This window comes from Larimichthys crocea, chromosome X, assembly GCF_000972845.2.
Source record: "Larimichthys crocea isolate SSNF chromosome X, L_crocea_2.0, whole genome shotgun sequence".
Lineage (NCBI taxonomy): Eukaryota > Metazoa > Chordata > Actinopteri > Sciaenidae > Larimichthys > Larimichthys crocea.
This window is the reverse complement of record NC_040020.1, coordinates 18,495,988-18,513,023: the sequence shown is the minus strand read 5'-3', so window position 1 is coordinate 18,513,023 and position 17,036 is coordinate 18,495,988. Positions and strand designations below refer to the sequence as shown.

At 38.4% G+C, this 17,036-nt stretch overlaps 1 protein-coding gene across 7 annotated transcripts in view; it reads left to right on the top strand.

The window, feature by feature from the left end:
* The window catches only part of tenm3 (teneurin transmembrane protein 3), a 229,612-nt gene that overhangs the window by 111,536 nt on the left and 101,040 nt on the right, over positions 1 to 17,036 (top strand). For all 7 annotated transcript variants that reach the window (XM_027282804.1, XM_027282802.1, XM_027282801.1 and 4 more), the window contains 3 exons: positions 840 to 904; positions 10,742 to 10,861; positions 15,266 to 15,349. In XM_027282804.1, coding sequence (XP_027138605.1) covers positions 840 to 904; positions 10,742 to 10,861; positions 15,266 to 15,349 — 269 coding nt within the window. The remainder of the gene's footprint in view (positions 1 to 839; positions 905 to 10,741; positions 10,862 to 15,265; positions 15,350 to 17,036) is intronic.

Genomic DNA, 17,036 nt, shown 5'->3' with positions numbered 1-17,036 from the left:
GCATAGCACCCTGTCTCAGAACTCTTCGTTCATTGCACTCAGAAGAAATCCAGATTATCTTCTTTGTCAGCTAAACTAAATCAACTAAATTAAATAAAAGTAGGCTTGTCCTGAAGACACACCCTCAAATTAGTACACAGTGGGGAACAAACAAACAACAAGTGCACACAACTTTGCAAAAATAGAACCAGGACAAGTGGTTTTAGATTTAGGTTTTAAAGGTTTGATTTACATTCAACAGTCGAATGAGTCTTGTCAGTAAGCGGAGCTACAAAAGCAGCAGCCAGTTGCCAGCCAGCTGCCATCTATATGGTTGTGAAGCCTGAATAGCTTGCTGACACAAGAATCCAGAGATGTTTGCTGTGTGTGACATCAGAGGGGTTTGACATTTTAGAGATGACTTTAGAGAAATAAGCATTGTCACAGAAGCAAGAGAGCAGTTAAGCATTCTAACTGTTTATATAATCTATCACTGTATTTTTCCCATGGTTTTGTCGCTGATTATAATAGTGTGCATAACATTAGCTGTTTTGTACAGTGTTCCATGCAATATAATGTTTGCAAATTTACCCAAACCAGAAACACCTGCACCTGACCATGACTTTGACTCAAATGTTAGCGCACACCGATGAGATGAGGGTTGTCATGATGTAGCATGTATGGCTTGTTGGTCAGAGAAAAAGGCTGTCATATAGACATATAGTTTTCTGCACATGTTGAAATCAATTATACTTTGAAAATGATACATTTGTGAAAGTGTAACAGTAGATCCAGAAGAGGTTTCTCTGTATTGTGAAGGTTATTGGAAACAAAACTGACATCGGCCTCTTTGTTCTCAGGTGTACAGCCCTCAGTGCAGTGGCACTATCTGTACTGCTCTCTGTCCTGCTCTGTTACTGCATAGGTAAGACCACACACACACACACACACACACACACACACAAACACAGTGCTGTGAATGTCAGTCTGAAAGGTTCATTTGGACTTTCATTTCTACTTCCCCTGATTTGTTCAATGTTAATCCCGCCTCATCTCTCTTCCAATCTTGCCCAGCTTCCTCCTCTCTGGCTCACTCTGTATCAGCCGTTCTTGTACTCTTGTTACTGCATGCGTTGGTTTTCACTCCATGGTATGAGCCCATCAGATAACCACGCTGCCAGGGTTTTCTTTCCTTTAGGCTGTATTCCTCCCTCGCTCCCTCCCTCCCTCGCTGCTGTTTTCCAGGATGTGCTATAGGTAACGTGTAGGCAAGAACGATCTGGAGGATGACCACACTGTGTCCAGAGCCAGTATTTAGGTTGTCCGTTCTGGTACTGATACTGTAAAAATAATTCCACAGAAGAGGACCTGCAGAGTCTGTAGATAAAAAAATAAATAAAAAAGAAGCTCCTTCTAAGGTAACAAAAACACAAACTGGTGAACAGTTTTATTAGTAGTGCCATTGTGATCAACACAAAGAAAAAACACTGGTGTGTGATGGTGTGGCTTTTACCATGACACTGCAATAACTGGGATATAACGTATATGCCATGTAACTCACTTCACTTTTAAAACCATCTTACACAGCCTAGAGGCACATTGTGAGTGATTTTCCACTTCATCACACAGCAACATAACCTTAACCATTTACCTTGATGTGTAGAGCATGTGCCACTGTGGCTGTTACAGTTTGTACAGTTGCTCCCTGCTAACTTGGTGACAAGCACATTTTATTTTCAGTAACAGTAACAATAAAAACATCCTGCCTACTTGTTAGTAAAGAGATTTTAATGTGAAGCAAAAACAGCAGGAGAAGTTCAGTTTGCATCACCAGCAATTTAACATAGCTGAAGCCAAATTTCAAACCACAGAGATTCAGGTAGAAGCTATAAAAGTACTGAAAGCTCGACGCAGATTTGCACCTACCAAGCAGGACTTCTGCAGCACAGCTTGGGGTTGTAGAAACCCATGTCATGTCATGTAACTCAGGCAGATTGTACAGTGAACTGTAACTAGAGTCCACTTTCCAAACATATTACACAAATTCTTTGCATGCTGAACCATTACAGTTCAGTTCAGTTCACACATCAGAATCAAGAAAGTGGATCAAATTATTATTATTTTATGTAACAACAATAAAATATCAATTTAGGCCTTAATCCTTAAACCTTAATTGTTTTCTTCATCACAAGAAGTCTGCATATTCGTGATGACAGGCAAATATGTACTTCATCACACTGTAGGAATGCTTTATACTCAGCAGGACTTTTCTTCTAGGGTGCTGATGAAAGGCAGGAATCTCCTCAGAGTAATAACTCAAAGAGTTTATTGTCAGCGTTATTTAGGTACCTGACAAGGCCAGTGCTGAAGAATGTTATTCTAACATTTAAAAGAAGAATAGATTCTGTAGCTTCCTTAATGTTTCTCCCAGATTGATTTTTTATTTCTATTAACCATATGTGTAAAACATTTCTTTAACAATGTTATAACATACAATGTTTAAACATTCTGGTATCACAACATGCACATTTTGTCCTTAATTACTTTAATCTCTTTGGTGAATAAAAGGTACATTTCTAACACATATTTAATGTCAAGGTTTCCCTCTTAAAAGTCTTTGTATAAATGAGGTGACCCTTTCCCTCACTGTGCTTTAATATGCCTGAGGCTTAATGAATGCATTTACATTTGGTCCAAAATGAACAGTGGGTCAGTGGAAGTCTACATCCTACAATGTTAATATTTGCCATGTGTAATTACAGATGTTGGCAGCTCTTAAAAATGATGATGATGAAAATGATGGCTGTGGCTCAGAGGTAGAGCAGGTCGTCCACTAATCAGATGGTCGGCGGTTCGATCCCTTCCAGTCTGCGTGTTGAAGTCTCCATGGGCAAGATATTGAACCCCAAACTGAATGTGTATGAATGGTTAGCTCCTCAAACTGCTGAGCACTTGGCACCTTGCATGGCAGCCAGTGCCATCAGTGTGTGAATGGGTGAATGAAATACGTACTGTAAAGCACTTTGAGTGGTCGGAAGGCGCTACATAAGTATAGTCCATTTACCATTTCTTAAGCTACTGAGTCGGGTTGCCTGACTATATAAAATAGAGAATTTTTAACTGTCACTTTACTATCATGAATAATTATGTTATCAGTCATTAATTCGATACAATTGTAATACAAAATGTGGTTGTTGTGTTGCAGACATTACTGATAGACTTCAATATGCGCTTATTCACACACGTTTTAAGAGTGTGCCTGTGAAGTCATTACCACCGTCAGTAGACTCAGTCGAGGTGTAGTGGAACACTGTTCCATGGGGAGGCTCTCATAGTTTTACAGTGCAGGATATGCATAGTTTCTGTGTCCTCACATTCAACTGTTTTCACTTTCGTGAAAATTTGAATTTGAAACCTGAGAATAAGCCCAATGTATTTGTAAGTGCAGGCATTAGTCCAAAAGGGGGAAAAAAGAAATTAGTGTTAGCCTTTAAAAGCCCAATGGAGCCTGTAGTCATGAAAAACACGTCTGTGCTTTTCCTTCTCCCCTACATCGCTTTAAAACTGTCAGAGCAGTTTGCTCCTTGTTAGATTGCGTACAAGCAATTTTTTTTAAAAGCCCAGAGAGAAAGAGAGATGAAGGAATGATAGAACAAAAGAGTCAGAGGGGAGAAAGAGTGGTATATTTTCAAAAGGTCATTCATTCCCACAATGAACAGAAGCAATTATGACTGGAGCTGAGATGGTCCTTGGACTTGAAGATCTTTTGCCTAAGGCTAGTCCATGAGTGTGTGTGGATAAATTTGTTGTTACATGCTTGGCTATTTGTGTATGTGTGTGTGCGTGTGTGCATACGCTCCTTCACATGGCATTGTTAGATTATTTTTTTCATTTAAAGCATCTGTTAAGATTTCCAGGGATTTCATGATTCACGTACATATATACTCTTGACAAACACACACACACACACACACACACACACACACACACACACACATATACACTAGGGATGCAAAAGAACACACAGGAAAATATACATACGCACATTCAGACACAACTGTGAAATTTGAAAAAAATGAAATATAGACATCATGTTAATGAAACACATCTGATAACATCATGTCATTAATCCAGCAGCTCTCTCGTCCGTTTCTGGTCGCAGACTCTCTCTACCTTCATCCTCTCATACTTTTCCAAAAAAGAGACATGTTAAAGATGAATTTGAGTCATAGCATTATTTCAGATTTTTCTATTGTTTCCATTTCCAATATTGTGAATTATAATGGAACTTGAAATGCATGAAATATTCATTTTAGAAAAACAACAACAAATACTTCAATTTCAAACTAGCCAATTAATAATTAAAAATGTGTCCCAATGTTTTCTGGAGAAGACCCAGTTCTTAAGCTGTGTGTTTTCTCTGGACTTTCCATTATTGTAATTTAATTACATTTGAATTTGAGGTGCATGGTATCAGGGAAACGTTGCAAAGTCCCCCCTACACTAATTGTTAGCTTGAGTTTCTAAAACCTGACTGTGGATCCATTCCTGAAAAGGCCAAAAAGTAAAATTACCAGCACATTTCCAGAGAAGTGCAAGCCTGCAAGACACTATGGAGATAAACACTGTCACCTTATTGATGAGAGTTTCCCTCCTGGTTCACAGTTCACAGAAGTCTGTTAAATCACCCTCTAAGCCTGTGCTTAGTAAACATTCAGCATGCAAAACACTCTACTTGCTGCATACAAGCACCTGTAACAACACACATGTAAATATAAAGGTAGGGTCCAGAGATGCAGTTTTTTCTGCTCACTGAGTTTATGTGCAGCAAGTAAGATTGTGTTACCAAAGACACACATGTACACACATAAAACCTTCCTCTGTGACTAATTGAGCCAAGGTGTGTCCCATAAAACATCGAACAAGCACTCAGTGCATTCAGTGAACCCATTACGATAAACGTCTCTTTGTGACTCCCACTGGGGTGTGCTGATTTCTCTAAGATTTATTCATTCAAGTCTTTTTTGGTCACAGAAAAATAATGTTTCTTTACTTGCACTTATCTTATACCTGTCCATCTGGTTACTCCCATCAGTGTGAGTTCAAATAAGTTAAAGAATAAGGTTTTAATGAATAGTTTGAATAATTTTAGGAATTAGCTTTCTACTCCTTCATGTGCAACATTTGCATGCAGGCCTGAGCTCTATTGCCATAGGCCTTGTATCACCACAGGAGCAGCAGAATTATTTGAAATAATTATAGGAGGCTGATTTTAATCTCTTATGAATCAGCCATGTCAGTAGTTTGCAAATAACAAGGGCACTGTGTCAGAATTGCAAAGCACTGCCTTCACTGACAGTATACTCCTGTTGTTCAGCATTTATGTCCAAAACACAGCATAGATATGGTCTGAATATTGGTGTGACTCAGGTGAAATTTTTTAAAATCAATTCATTTAAATCTGTCCTTTCTAGAAGTGGGTCTTGATTTCACAGCAGTACTATATGTTTAATTAAAAGTAGAAGACTTCTTTGATATCAACTATAATTTTTTTGTAACGTCTCATAAACTAGTACACTGTGGAAAGTGAACATTTCAAGTCCAAGGTTACTCTGAAAGAAGGACATTCTTTGGTAGCTATATACAGTGGTCTCTCGTTTATCGCGGGGGATACGTTCTAAAACTAACCCGCAATAAACGAAATCTGCGAAGTAATCAGCTTTATTTTTTACAATTATTCTATATGTTAAGGCCGTAAAACCCCTAACCACACACTTTTATACACTTTTCTCAGGCAGGCATTAACATTTTCTCACATTTCTCTCTTATTTAAACACTCTCAAAGTTCAGATTTAACAAAAATAAGTACAAGACTGTATTAGTAAATGCAGAGTCACACTGCTAGCGATTAAACATTTATGTAAATCTGGATAGCCGAACGCATTTTGTACAGTACTCCCTTAGCTAATCAGGACGCAGAACACAATGCACGTTCATACTGTACAGTACGCTGTAAAAAAAAGCATGCAAAATTACACTAAAAAAATCTGTGAAACAGCGAGTCCGCGAAAAGTGAACCGCGATATAGCGAGGGACAGCTGTAGCTATGCCCTCCATGTTATTATCCGACCTGTGCACACAAACAGCATAATATTAAATATTTGAATAGTTTCATAGCAGCCACATGTTTCAGTGTCAGCTGGTATGTTTGCTGGAAGCCACCTGCGTGTTGCAGATTGTCAAAGTTAGAGCTTCACAGCTCGTCAGCCCACCAAGTTTTAGATTAGATAATACTTTATTTATCCCACAACGGGGAAATTCACTTGTTAGTTTTGTACAGACTAAATAGCCCCAGAGGATGAATCCGAGTGACTTGGTGATCATCTGACTTTTCTTCTAGCACAACCAAAGGTTGATATTTTTGACATTTAGTCAAACATTTGACAGATGTTGGATGGGCATTTCTTTTGCCCTTGAGATGAACTGTAATAACTTTAAATATTGTCTGACTTTTCATCAAGTGCCATCATCAGGTCAAAATTTCAATTAGTCCAATACTTTATTGTTAGCATACTGACATTTGTATTTAGCTTGAAGCACTCCTGTGCACTCACAAGGCCATTAGCATTTCTTCTCTGTTTAACACGAGCTGGATCAACAACTGACTCAGTGCTGATAATTTGACTAATTTCAACTGGTTTGCCTGTGTATGAGCATGGGTCTATTTGACCAATAATATAATAGATGTGGTTTTAACATAATAGGAGGGTTAAGGTAAGGGATCCCAAATAAACTATGGTTAAGGTATTGTTTGGCACACAACACTTTGGGTATGATTAAGATTAGAAAAAAAAAATATTTCACAGGTGTGAGCTCTCCACTATGCGGACCTCAAGCACCTCAGTTGCAATTTCACTACATAAAGGGCACAAAATTCCTGCATTAGGTTTCAACATTGGCGGTGGACATAAATCGTGAGGTGCAGAATCATCCAATATGGATGTAATTCCTCAGGATACTGGGCTGGAATAACTTTTTACCTTTAAATCAGAATGATAGAGGGGGAACTCACCCCCGCACACTCACAAGGCTGTAAGTAGACCTTTTTCACAACAGACATTTTGACTTGTCATATTAGAAAAAACAATGATGTAACTCATTATTGGTGGCTGCAGTCCATTTAGGTGTCCAAAGGTCTGTTCACCACAGTGTGCACACTGACAGTCCTGAGATGAACTCCACTCACATAAGTGAAAACACATACACATAGATGTGTAGAGGCTTTACATCATTTCTCCTTCTCTCAGCATTTATAGTACAATATAGTATTTTGGTTGAGTCATTTTCAGCAGCTTCACCTGCCTCGTCCCTAAACACATTTCTTTCTCACCAAGTGGTGAATCAGGCTGCTGTAGTCGCTCTCAGTGTGTGTCAGATAATCAAGACTGAGCTGGGATCAGTTTGCTCTTCTGAACGGACACATGCTGACAGAGCACACTAGGTTGTTGATTCCAGTCGTGCTTTGAACACAGTAGGATAGTTCTTCTTCCATCGATCCAAGTTGTCCTGCTGCAGGGATTTCTTTTTCAAAAGAATCTTCCACAGGAGGTATTCCACATAGTAATATTTCTAAAGAATAAGAAATGTTGGGGAATTGATTCATGTATAGTTGATGCCAAATTAACATGGCTTCATGGAATCATACAGTTTTAAAAAAATTTCTATGTTCCTTGACAACTACATTTCTCTGGAATGTTCTGTTAATTCCCATATTTGGGAAAAAATTCTGTTCTGTTAGAGAGAACCAGTCTTGTATGACTGTTACCATGGCCATTAATCCTCTTACTTTATCACACACACACACACACACACACACACACACACACACACACACAGATGACATGCATACAGGCTCCTGTCGATTAGCCAGCACTCTCCCATGACCCTTTGCTCCTGTCCTCACCAGGAGGGGTTGTGGGTAACAGGCTAGCACAGCATGGTACTAATTTAATGAGGCAGAGAGGTGTGCATCTGTGTGCAGAATTAGTGTGTATGAGTGTGTGTGTTGGGCAGGGCGTGTGTGGGTGGGGGTGGAGTGTAATCCACAGCAGGGGTTTCTCTCACTAAATGTTCCCAAGTTGAATCAGTAATTGGTCCTTGACATGACTCTCTATAATATCTGCTGAGGAGTACAGTCCAGACTCCTCTTCCATTTTTAACCAATACAAACAGGTTACCACTTTGGATTTTTCTCTGGTTGCCGTGAAAATGATTCTATTTAAGGACATTAAATATTGGCACATGACAACAGATATCACTATAACTTATATCGGTCACAGCCTTCAAAATCTCACATGATTAAGCAGGGCCTTCTAAAGACTCCTACATGCCTCAATTTAGAAAGCTCTGTCAAATCACATTTCAGTTTGTGAAGGACGTTTTAAAGTTCAAATCATACAAACAGGAGTTGAGGCGTGATTTCTAAATTATATATGCAAGAGCATGTAATGAAAGGCTATACAAAATAAACCTATCTTAAAATGTGTCATTAATGTGGGAGCAAACATATGAAAATTTAATGGGCAGATAGCCATAACAGTTACAGACCACACCCATGGTCCTATATCTTTACTTTAGCGCCACCCTGAGGACAAAATCCTCTCAGTTTCTTGTAGCTGAAACCTGACTGGGGACCCAACCCAGGACCCAAGATGGCCAGATCCAAACTATAGTAAATTCAATCTTCAGGAGTCCCATTATGTTACCACAAGTCTGTATATCAGCATGTCAAATACCAACAGCTGTGATTACATGGTCATCTCAGGAGAAAATCTGTTCTCCAGGTGAGACGGAGTAAAGACTATGTAGTGCAGGAAAAATGTAATCCTGCTCTTGCTGGCTGTGGCTGCTTGTTCAGCGACACGTCATGCTCCTGCAGTGTCCTCTCTCTAGTTGGACATCTAATTACATGACTATGGACTGGGCCTGAGTGTCCAGAGGTCCCCTTTGGATTTTTTTTGAACCAATACAGTACATGTAGGACAGAACTGTAGCCTTTACTGTTAGACAGAAGATTCTAAGGTATACTTTAGACTTGTTATCTTGTCTCTAATAGAAATCTGCTTCACAGACAGTACTGAACTTTGTATTAAAAAACAGTAGGCTGTGCTGTGTAATATTGATACACCAGTGTAAACCCAGACAACAGCCTACAGTATTGAATTGCAGAGTCTAATTCTTTGGATTGACTCGGCAAAGCAGAAAACCAAATTCCCCTTCTAGTGCTTCATTTTGTAAAATGCCACATCAGCTCTCAAGTTCTTCATCAGACAGTCAGCATAATTCAGCAGACTCCATGCAGGAGTGACTGAAAGTTGAAGGAGGGAGGTGTGATGGTGAATAGAAATAAGCTTCATGGGTTTGGATATTTCTGTTCCGTCTGGTTTACACCAGTCTGACTGTTTCTTGGCCTCAGAAATATCTTGTTACATCTCAATTGAGATGCAAGGAGATGGAGGGAGATAGCAAGTGAGCAGATGATTTACAAGCCCGTGGGTACACGTTCAAGTTCACACACACACACACACACACACACACACACACACACACACACAGTAAACATGTAGGTGGCAGAGGTGAGTGTTATATTGTGTTATGTCAGATTAGCTGCCTGAGGCTTCCTTTGATACTAACACACTCCACTCTATTTTTCCCTGGTCGGTACTGCTGTGTGTGTGTGTATGTGTGTGTGTGTGTGTGTGTGTGTGTGTGTGTGCGCGCGTGCGCACACATATGTGTATGTGTATATCATGTGCTGTTGCTCAGTTAATTTGCGTAGCCTATGAGCATTATAGATGTTATTCATGATTCCAAAAATGTATTGTTCGTGCTCAGTATGCTTAACACAATGGACATACACACACAGACACAGTATGTTTGTTTACTTCTCTCCTGTTTTCTGTTTGACAGACACATTTTTATCATTATTTTTTATCATTTCAAATCAAATCAAATCAATTTTATTTGTATAGCTCAAAGTCACAAAGTACATTTGCCTCAGAGGGCTTTACAATCTGTACAGGGAGTGACACCCTCTGTCCTTAGACCCTCGGTTCGAGTGAGGAAAAACTTGCCCACAAAAAACCTTTAACAGGGAAAAAATGTGGAAGAAACCTCAGGAAGAGCCACAGAGGAGGGATCCCTCTCCCAGGACGGACAGACGTGCAATGGATGTCACGTGTACAGAACAAATCAACACAAACATATTGTACAATTACAATGACTGATAAAATGACAATGAATTACAATGAATGATAAAATGACAATGAATTACAATGACTGATAAAATGACAATGAATTACAATGAATGACAAAATGATTACAGTAGCAGTGGAACCTGTGATAGAGATAGAGAGACAGCAGCAGCAAGTTATTAACTAACTATAAACTGTAGTTTTCAGTAAAGGGAGATGTGACTGCATCTTCATCATTTCCTGTTTTATTATCCTCCCTTTATATTATCCTTCTTTTCTCCCCTTTTTCATATTTCCATTTTGAATCTCTGTTGTTCATCCTTCATTTCCTTTTTTTGCATTATCTCCCCTTTGTCTTTCTCTTCACTGTCCTTCCTTCCCCTTATGTTATCCCTCTCCTCTTTCTTTCTTCCTCTTTTTCATTCTGCACTTTGTATTAAACTCCCTGTTCCTCTCTTGCTTTCCTCATTCTTCTCCCCTCATCCTTTCTGTCCTCCTCCTCTCTCCAGCTATGCATCTGTTTGGTCTGAACTGGCAGCTTCAGGAGAGTGAGGGATATGGAGCATTTGAAAATGGAGGAGGGGGAAGAGATACGACTCCAAACACCTTTATGGTGTCCACAGACAATGGTGAGTTCCCATTTAAATACTGTTTTATCATCTCCCCTCACAGGTAAAGCAACCAAGATGATGAGAAAGACCAAAACTAGACCAGAACTGTTTATCTTCAAACAGAAATATAGAAGTCACTCTGTGTGCCTGAGGAAAACCTCAGCCTGCTATAGTATTGAAATGCCATACAGGAAGAAAATGCAGCACTGTAGACAGACTCATATCTTCTAATGATTGCATTCATATAGAACTAATACACCACTGTAAATTAGAAGTAGTGTGATGTTGATTTTTCTGCAGTTAGAGTGCAGAGGTCATGCAGGGGGAAGTGTTTGACCATGATATTCACATATTTCAGTATGAACATATTGGCAGAATTCACTGACAGAAAATAAGATTAGTGTATGTTGTCTGATGTAGATTTTAAAATTTTGTGTAATGGATGCAATTAAATGTAATTCTTAGTCAAAATGTTTGCCAATAAACACACTTTTTTCCCACCCTGTGAGATCATTTGAACATAATGGACCTGAAATGAACACATATTTCACAGTATAGCCTGCAGTGTTTACCTGATACCATACCTACCATCTGCCAGTGTCTGCAGAGTACCAGAGGTTAGATATTTCTGCTTTGTTTTGTCGTTTCTCAGTTCTTAAGAAAGACACGAAACAGTAAAGAGTCTGTAGAACTGTAGTTTGGAGTCCAAGTGAGAACAATTAAGATGTACTCTTCATTTAAAAGGCTTCACACACACACACACACACACACACACACAAACACACCCACACACACATATATATATATAGATATATATATATATATATATATATATATATATATATATATATATCTTGTTGCGATGGATTTCCATCATTCATTGTACCTCAATGCTAAAATGTGTATTATAACATAAGTGTACATGCCCGGGTCTGTTTGTTTGATGTATTTTTTTCTGTTAAATGATAAAGACTCACTTGAAACACACACACAATAATAATAAAAAAAAAATAACGTAGTGAAAAGTTCTGTAGATGGTTGATTGGAGAAGAGGTGTAACGGTACACGCAAGTCACGGTTCAGTACGTACCTCGGTATGGGGGTCACGGTTTGGTACGGGTTCAGTACAATGGGAATTTTTTTTTTTTAATCACATATAAAAGACTAACTTTTTTTCATTTATTTGGAACAGATACGAATTGACTGCAAAATCAAAAAACATCTCCTGTTATAAAAGTAAAAAATAAATAGAATAAAACATAAAACAAATGTATTAATTTGTTTTATGTTTTATTCTATTTATTTTTTGTAGACAGCTCATGCTCCATCACTGCTCGTGCACGCTTGTAAATGGCAGGGACCACAGACTGGCTGATGTGCGCACGGCATGGGACACTGTAGCATTGTTCAAGCACCTTTAATAAATACTTGAAGCCAGGCTCCTCTATTACGGCATATGGGCGCATAGATGTTGATATGTATACGCCAGTTGCTTCTGTGATGTTTTTGGCCCTGTCAGTGTTAATGTCAAGAGGTGGCTTAAAAGCAGCAGGGATAAGTTGTTGCACCAGTGACAGATATGTCGGGTGATGCTGTCTTCTGTGGGTTAGCATGCCGCATACCGCACCTCCATGAAACATCTGCGGCAGAAAGTCTTTGTCCGGTCCACCACTCGCGTGCCGTCACCATTATATTGTACTGGGAAGCCAAAGTGCTCCCAAACAATGTCTTCTGTTTTCTGTAAGAATGTTTCTATTACATCTGATTTTGTCATTTTTGTTCAAACGTTCCATCCTCTATGTGCCCTGTAATAAGATGGGGTGTACCCCAGCTCTTGCCCAAAGTCAGCTGGGATAGGCTCCAGCCCTGATGAGGAGAAGAGGTTGCAGATAATGGATGTATGGACTAGATGTGCTTGTGTAGGATTTGTTGATTCTCTGTGGGAATTTATAATCCAGCTGGGTTCACTGGTCATCTGAGGTGTACATATCCCCTGTGTTTACAGTGAAGCAGCACTGTGACATAAAACATAGGCATGTTTCTGTAAATGTACTTTGATGTGCATTAAAAAAGAGTTAAGGGGGTTTTTGCTTTTTACTTTTAAAAAGACACTTAACACTCCTGACAGGAGATGGAAAGACTTTTTCTATACAGGTTGTGACATAGCAAACATTGAAGTCATGTGACTGAGCGGTTTCCTCATGGCTCTCATGGCTCTATAATCCATACATGATGATCTACATGATCTACAGATGTAACCTTCCTCATATTAATACATGAAACAAACACAAATGTCTGGTTTACTTCCGGTTGTCTGATTGTTTTTCACCACTCGAGCTTCCATTAGAGTTCTTTTTGTCGCGCCCTCTTCTTCTGGTTTTCTGACTAGAGAATTAGTGCCACCTGCTGCTTATCTTGTGAACCAACTTCTAATATCCGCACAATGGTAGCAGATGAAAACAAGCATTCATCGGTCTACACTTTAGTATAGGCTACCAGACAAAAACAGATGTATGAGGAACATTTTAATAAAGCTGTGGGTGGTTGGTTAAAGCTGACCTCATCCTGCCAGTCACTCCAGTATTAAACCACACATGCATACACCCACATGAAGATTGATTTTTCAGTTGTTCTCTGTACCTGTTTTTGTCTACTTGTCACTCTTTTTAATGTCTCCATCATTTCTTCATTGTCTGTTTCTTTTTCTTCCTTTCTCACTCTTTCAGTACTTCCTCTTCTTTTTACAAACACAAAGCAACAGAGTTGGGTGAAATTGAAAGAGAGTGAGAATAGTGGTGGCACGCTAAATGTTAGAGAAAGGGGATGTTTACTCAAAATTGTAAGGCTTTTGAATCTTAGCTTAGAAGTGAAAGTCTAAATGTCCCCTTCTATTGAGAAAGCTTTTAAGGCCACAGAGCTGCTCAGTGGCCAATGTGAGCAGACTTGGTTTAGATGTGGAGCCGTATGAACTGAAATCAGCTTTCTGAACAGATGAATGATGCTGAAAAAAGAGTAAAGGGACTCTAGTAAAGAAATACGATGTAGGTTGTCTCTGTGGATCAGACTGAATCGAGTGAGAGAAATTAAGAGCAGAATAAGAATCAAGAATGAAGACATGGCAGAAATGAGGTTCTCAGTGTTAGTCCTCAATTGCTTGTGCAGATGTTAGAAAGAAAACGGCCTGCTCTAGTTTTGACTTTGTGGTGTGTGTGAGAGAGAGAGAAAGAGAGAGAGTTTGATATATGAGGAGTTCTATTGCAAGCCCATTAATTACAGTGAAATTGGGAGAGAAGGAGAGAGAGGCCATCAGTATGAGTGTGTTGTGTAAGAAATAAAGATCAATGTGTTTGTCTCCGAGCTGGGCTTGTGTCATATGTTGCAGCTCATATGAGTAGAACAAATGTGCCTAACGTCCAGACTGCCATAAATATTACACACACACACACACGCAGACAACTGAGTCAGTGTTGGTTCACGGCCCAGATGTCATGACTTAAGCTGTTAAAGTGTAATGTTAGGCCTCTGAAATTACAAGCTTTGAGCAGTGGCACCACTCCAGCTCCAAAGAAAGGACGTAAAAGCAGGTCTGTTTACATTCAGTTCTAATGAGAGTGTTTAGTTCCTAACTGAGGAGTGAAGTTTTCATTTTTAGCATGACTGGAACTCTAACTAAAATGTTTTACCAGATTAACATTAATTAAACTGAAGGAAACCTGTGTAAACACATGGCTTAGACATGCTGGACAGATACAACTCCATTGATGTCCAGCTGAGCAGTAATGACAAAAAAAAAAAAAAACACTAAATCCAGAGAATGTTGATGTGTGTAAGAGTGAACATGGAAGCTGTGAAATTTATGCTCAACAGAAAATCACCACTTTTGAATGATAATGAGACATATCAAATGAAAGTTGTTTTCAAACACTCGATCGATGGACAGTAAAGATGAAAAGAGACAACAACTGTGCTGTCACTGTTGTGCTGACAGTATTACTTGGTAGGATATATTGCTTCGTAGCCTAGCTATCATTGTCAGATGTAAGATGTCATGGCAGCTGAAGTGTCTGAAGTTTTTTAGAAAGTCCAATAAGTAATGATGGCTAAAGCCAGCTCAACAACAACGCCATGCGTGTAAGCTCAAAGTCTACTAGACTATTGCTATTTTTCCAGCATTGTTTTTGAGGAATTAAACTGAAAAAAAAAATCCTCCTTAATTCTTCAAAGAATCTTTAATAACATAATCTAAAACTTTACTGAGTGCATGTGAAAATTCATTATGTGTGTATTTTTCCGCAAACAAGCAAGAAAAAGAAAAGTCTTTTATCCACATCTTTCAGCATAACTATCATCAATACATTTTTTCTATTACAGAAATGGAATGAAAAAATTCGATGATTTACATTTCCTGACCTCTCTCTGCAGGTAAAATGTTTCTTCTAGAGAACAACACCATCGACACAGGAGAGGTGGATGTGGGGAGACGAGCTGTACAAGATGTACCACCAGGTTAGCTACACACACACACACACACACACACACACACACACACACACACATATACATGCATACCTCGTTAACAGGGGACTCTCAGAGAACACAAGGTAAGTGTTGAATGGTATTTCTGGTAATTTTAAAATTACAAAACTAAAATGCTACCATAATATTACATCAAATATGATTTTTTTTTTTAAAGAAGAAGCTAAGAGGGGACTTGGTGATGTCTACCTTTCAAAGAGTGGACCTCCACAGACTACAGTAAAACCGCCTATATCCATTCTTTCACTTCATGAGTATTGGTTTACTGCAAAGACTTTCTTTGTTTCTTTCAAAATGGACATTTTAACTTTAATGTTTTCAATATTTTATTTTTCTGCAATAATATTACAAAAAATAATCACAGCCAAGAAAAGATAAGGTTTTACCTGCATAACCTGTCTGCATGCACTGATATCAAGGACTGCAGAATCAGCTATCAGTTGACTAATTGGCTAATTGACTTTATCTAGTCTTTAGATATATAAACTATTTTATTACATTAGTGCACTAATTTTAATTTCCTCGTCAGAGAATTTATATTTTTCTGTGTTCATCTTGGTCATATTTCAGACCTGTTTGGATGATAAAGTGTGCATTTTAAAGAGAGGTTCCTTCATCCTGGATTGCATCTTATATCTTGAATAGATTGAAAAAAACTATTATATTTTATATTTTTTTATGAATCACAGATCCCATAATTGTTGTCAAGAATGTTTCCTCAACATGTACAGATTAAAATAGACACGATGGAGTTATCTGCAAATGTACCAGCCAAATTTGTTTTTGACAACAAAGTTTAAAACAACATAACAAAAGAATTTTCTAGTATCTTCAAAGTGATCTGTTTCATGTTTTTTTCATCATGAAGGCTGAACTTTAGTTAAAGAGGTCCACTGTTGGCTGGTACATAATGACACATAAGTTCCCTCTTAGATAGGATGGGCCAACATTTAAAAATAAGAAATAAGCTAAATTAATAATATTTATTCAAAAAATAATCATCTGAACTAAATTATTAAATATTTTTAACAAAATATTTTTAAAAATATATACCGTAATTTTCGGACTATAAGCCGCTACTTTTTTCACACGCTTTGAACCCTGCAGCCTATCAGTAAACGCAAAAGTGAGACAGACATATGGGGAAAAATGATGTGCCGAAGAAGACACTAGTTTTGATTTTGATTTTGAACTGTCATTTTGTGCATCATGCACACATCCTCATCATGGAAAACACACAAAGAAACACATATGATGCAGCTTTTAAGTTAAAGGCAATTGATCTGGCTGTCAAAGAAGGAAATAGAGCTACTGCACGTACATCATCCCATGTTCATCCCGTGTTGATGGCGTGTTGGTGCTGTGTTGATGCTATGTTGATGCCATGTTGGTGCCATACTGCCGATTTTCATGCACAGTTTGAAAAAAAGCATGTCTTAAATTAAAACTTTTTAAAAATCGTCTTTCTGTGTAAATATCTCATGTTACAACATAAAAACCTGCAGCTTATATTCAAGTGTGGCCTATATATGTACAAAATGTATTTTCTTTTTAAAATTTAGCTGGTGCGGCTTATATTCAGGTGCACTCAATAGTCTGAAAATTACGATATGTGGTTTAACCATTTTCTGGGCTAAGGGCTAACCAGAGGGCAGGG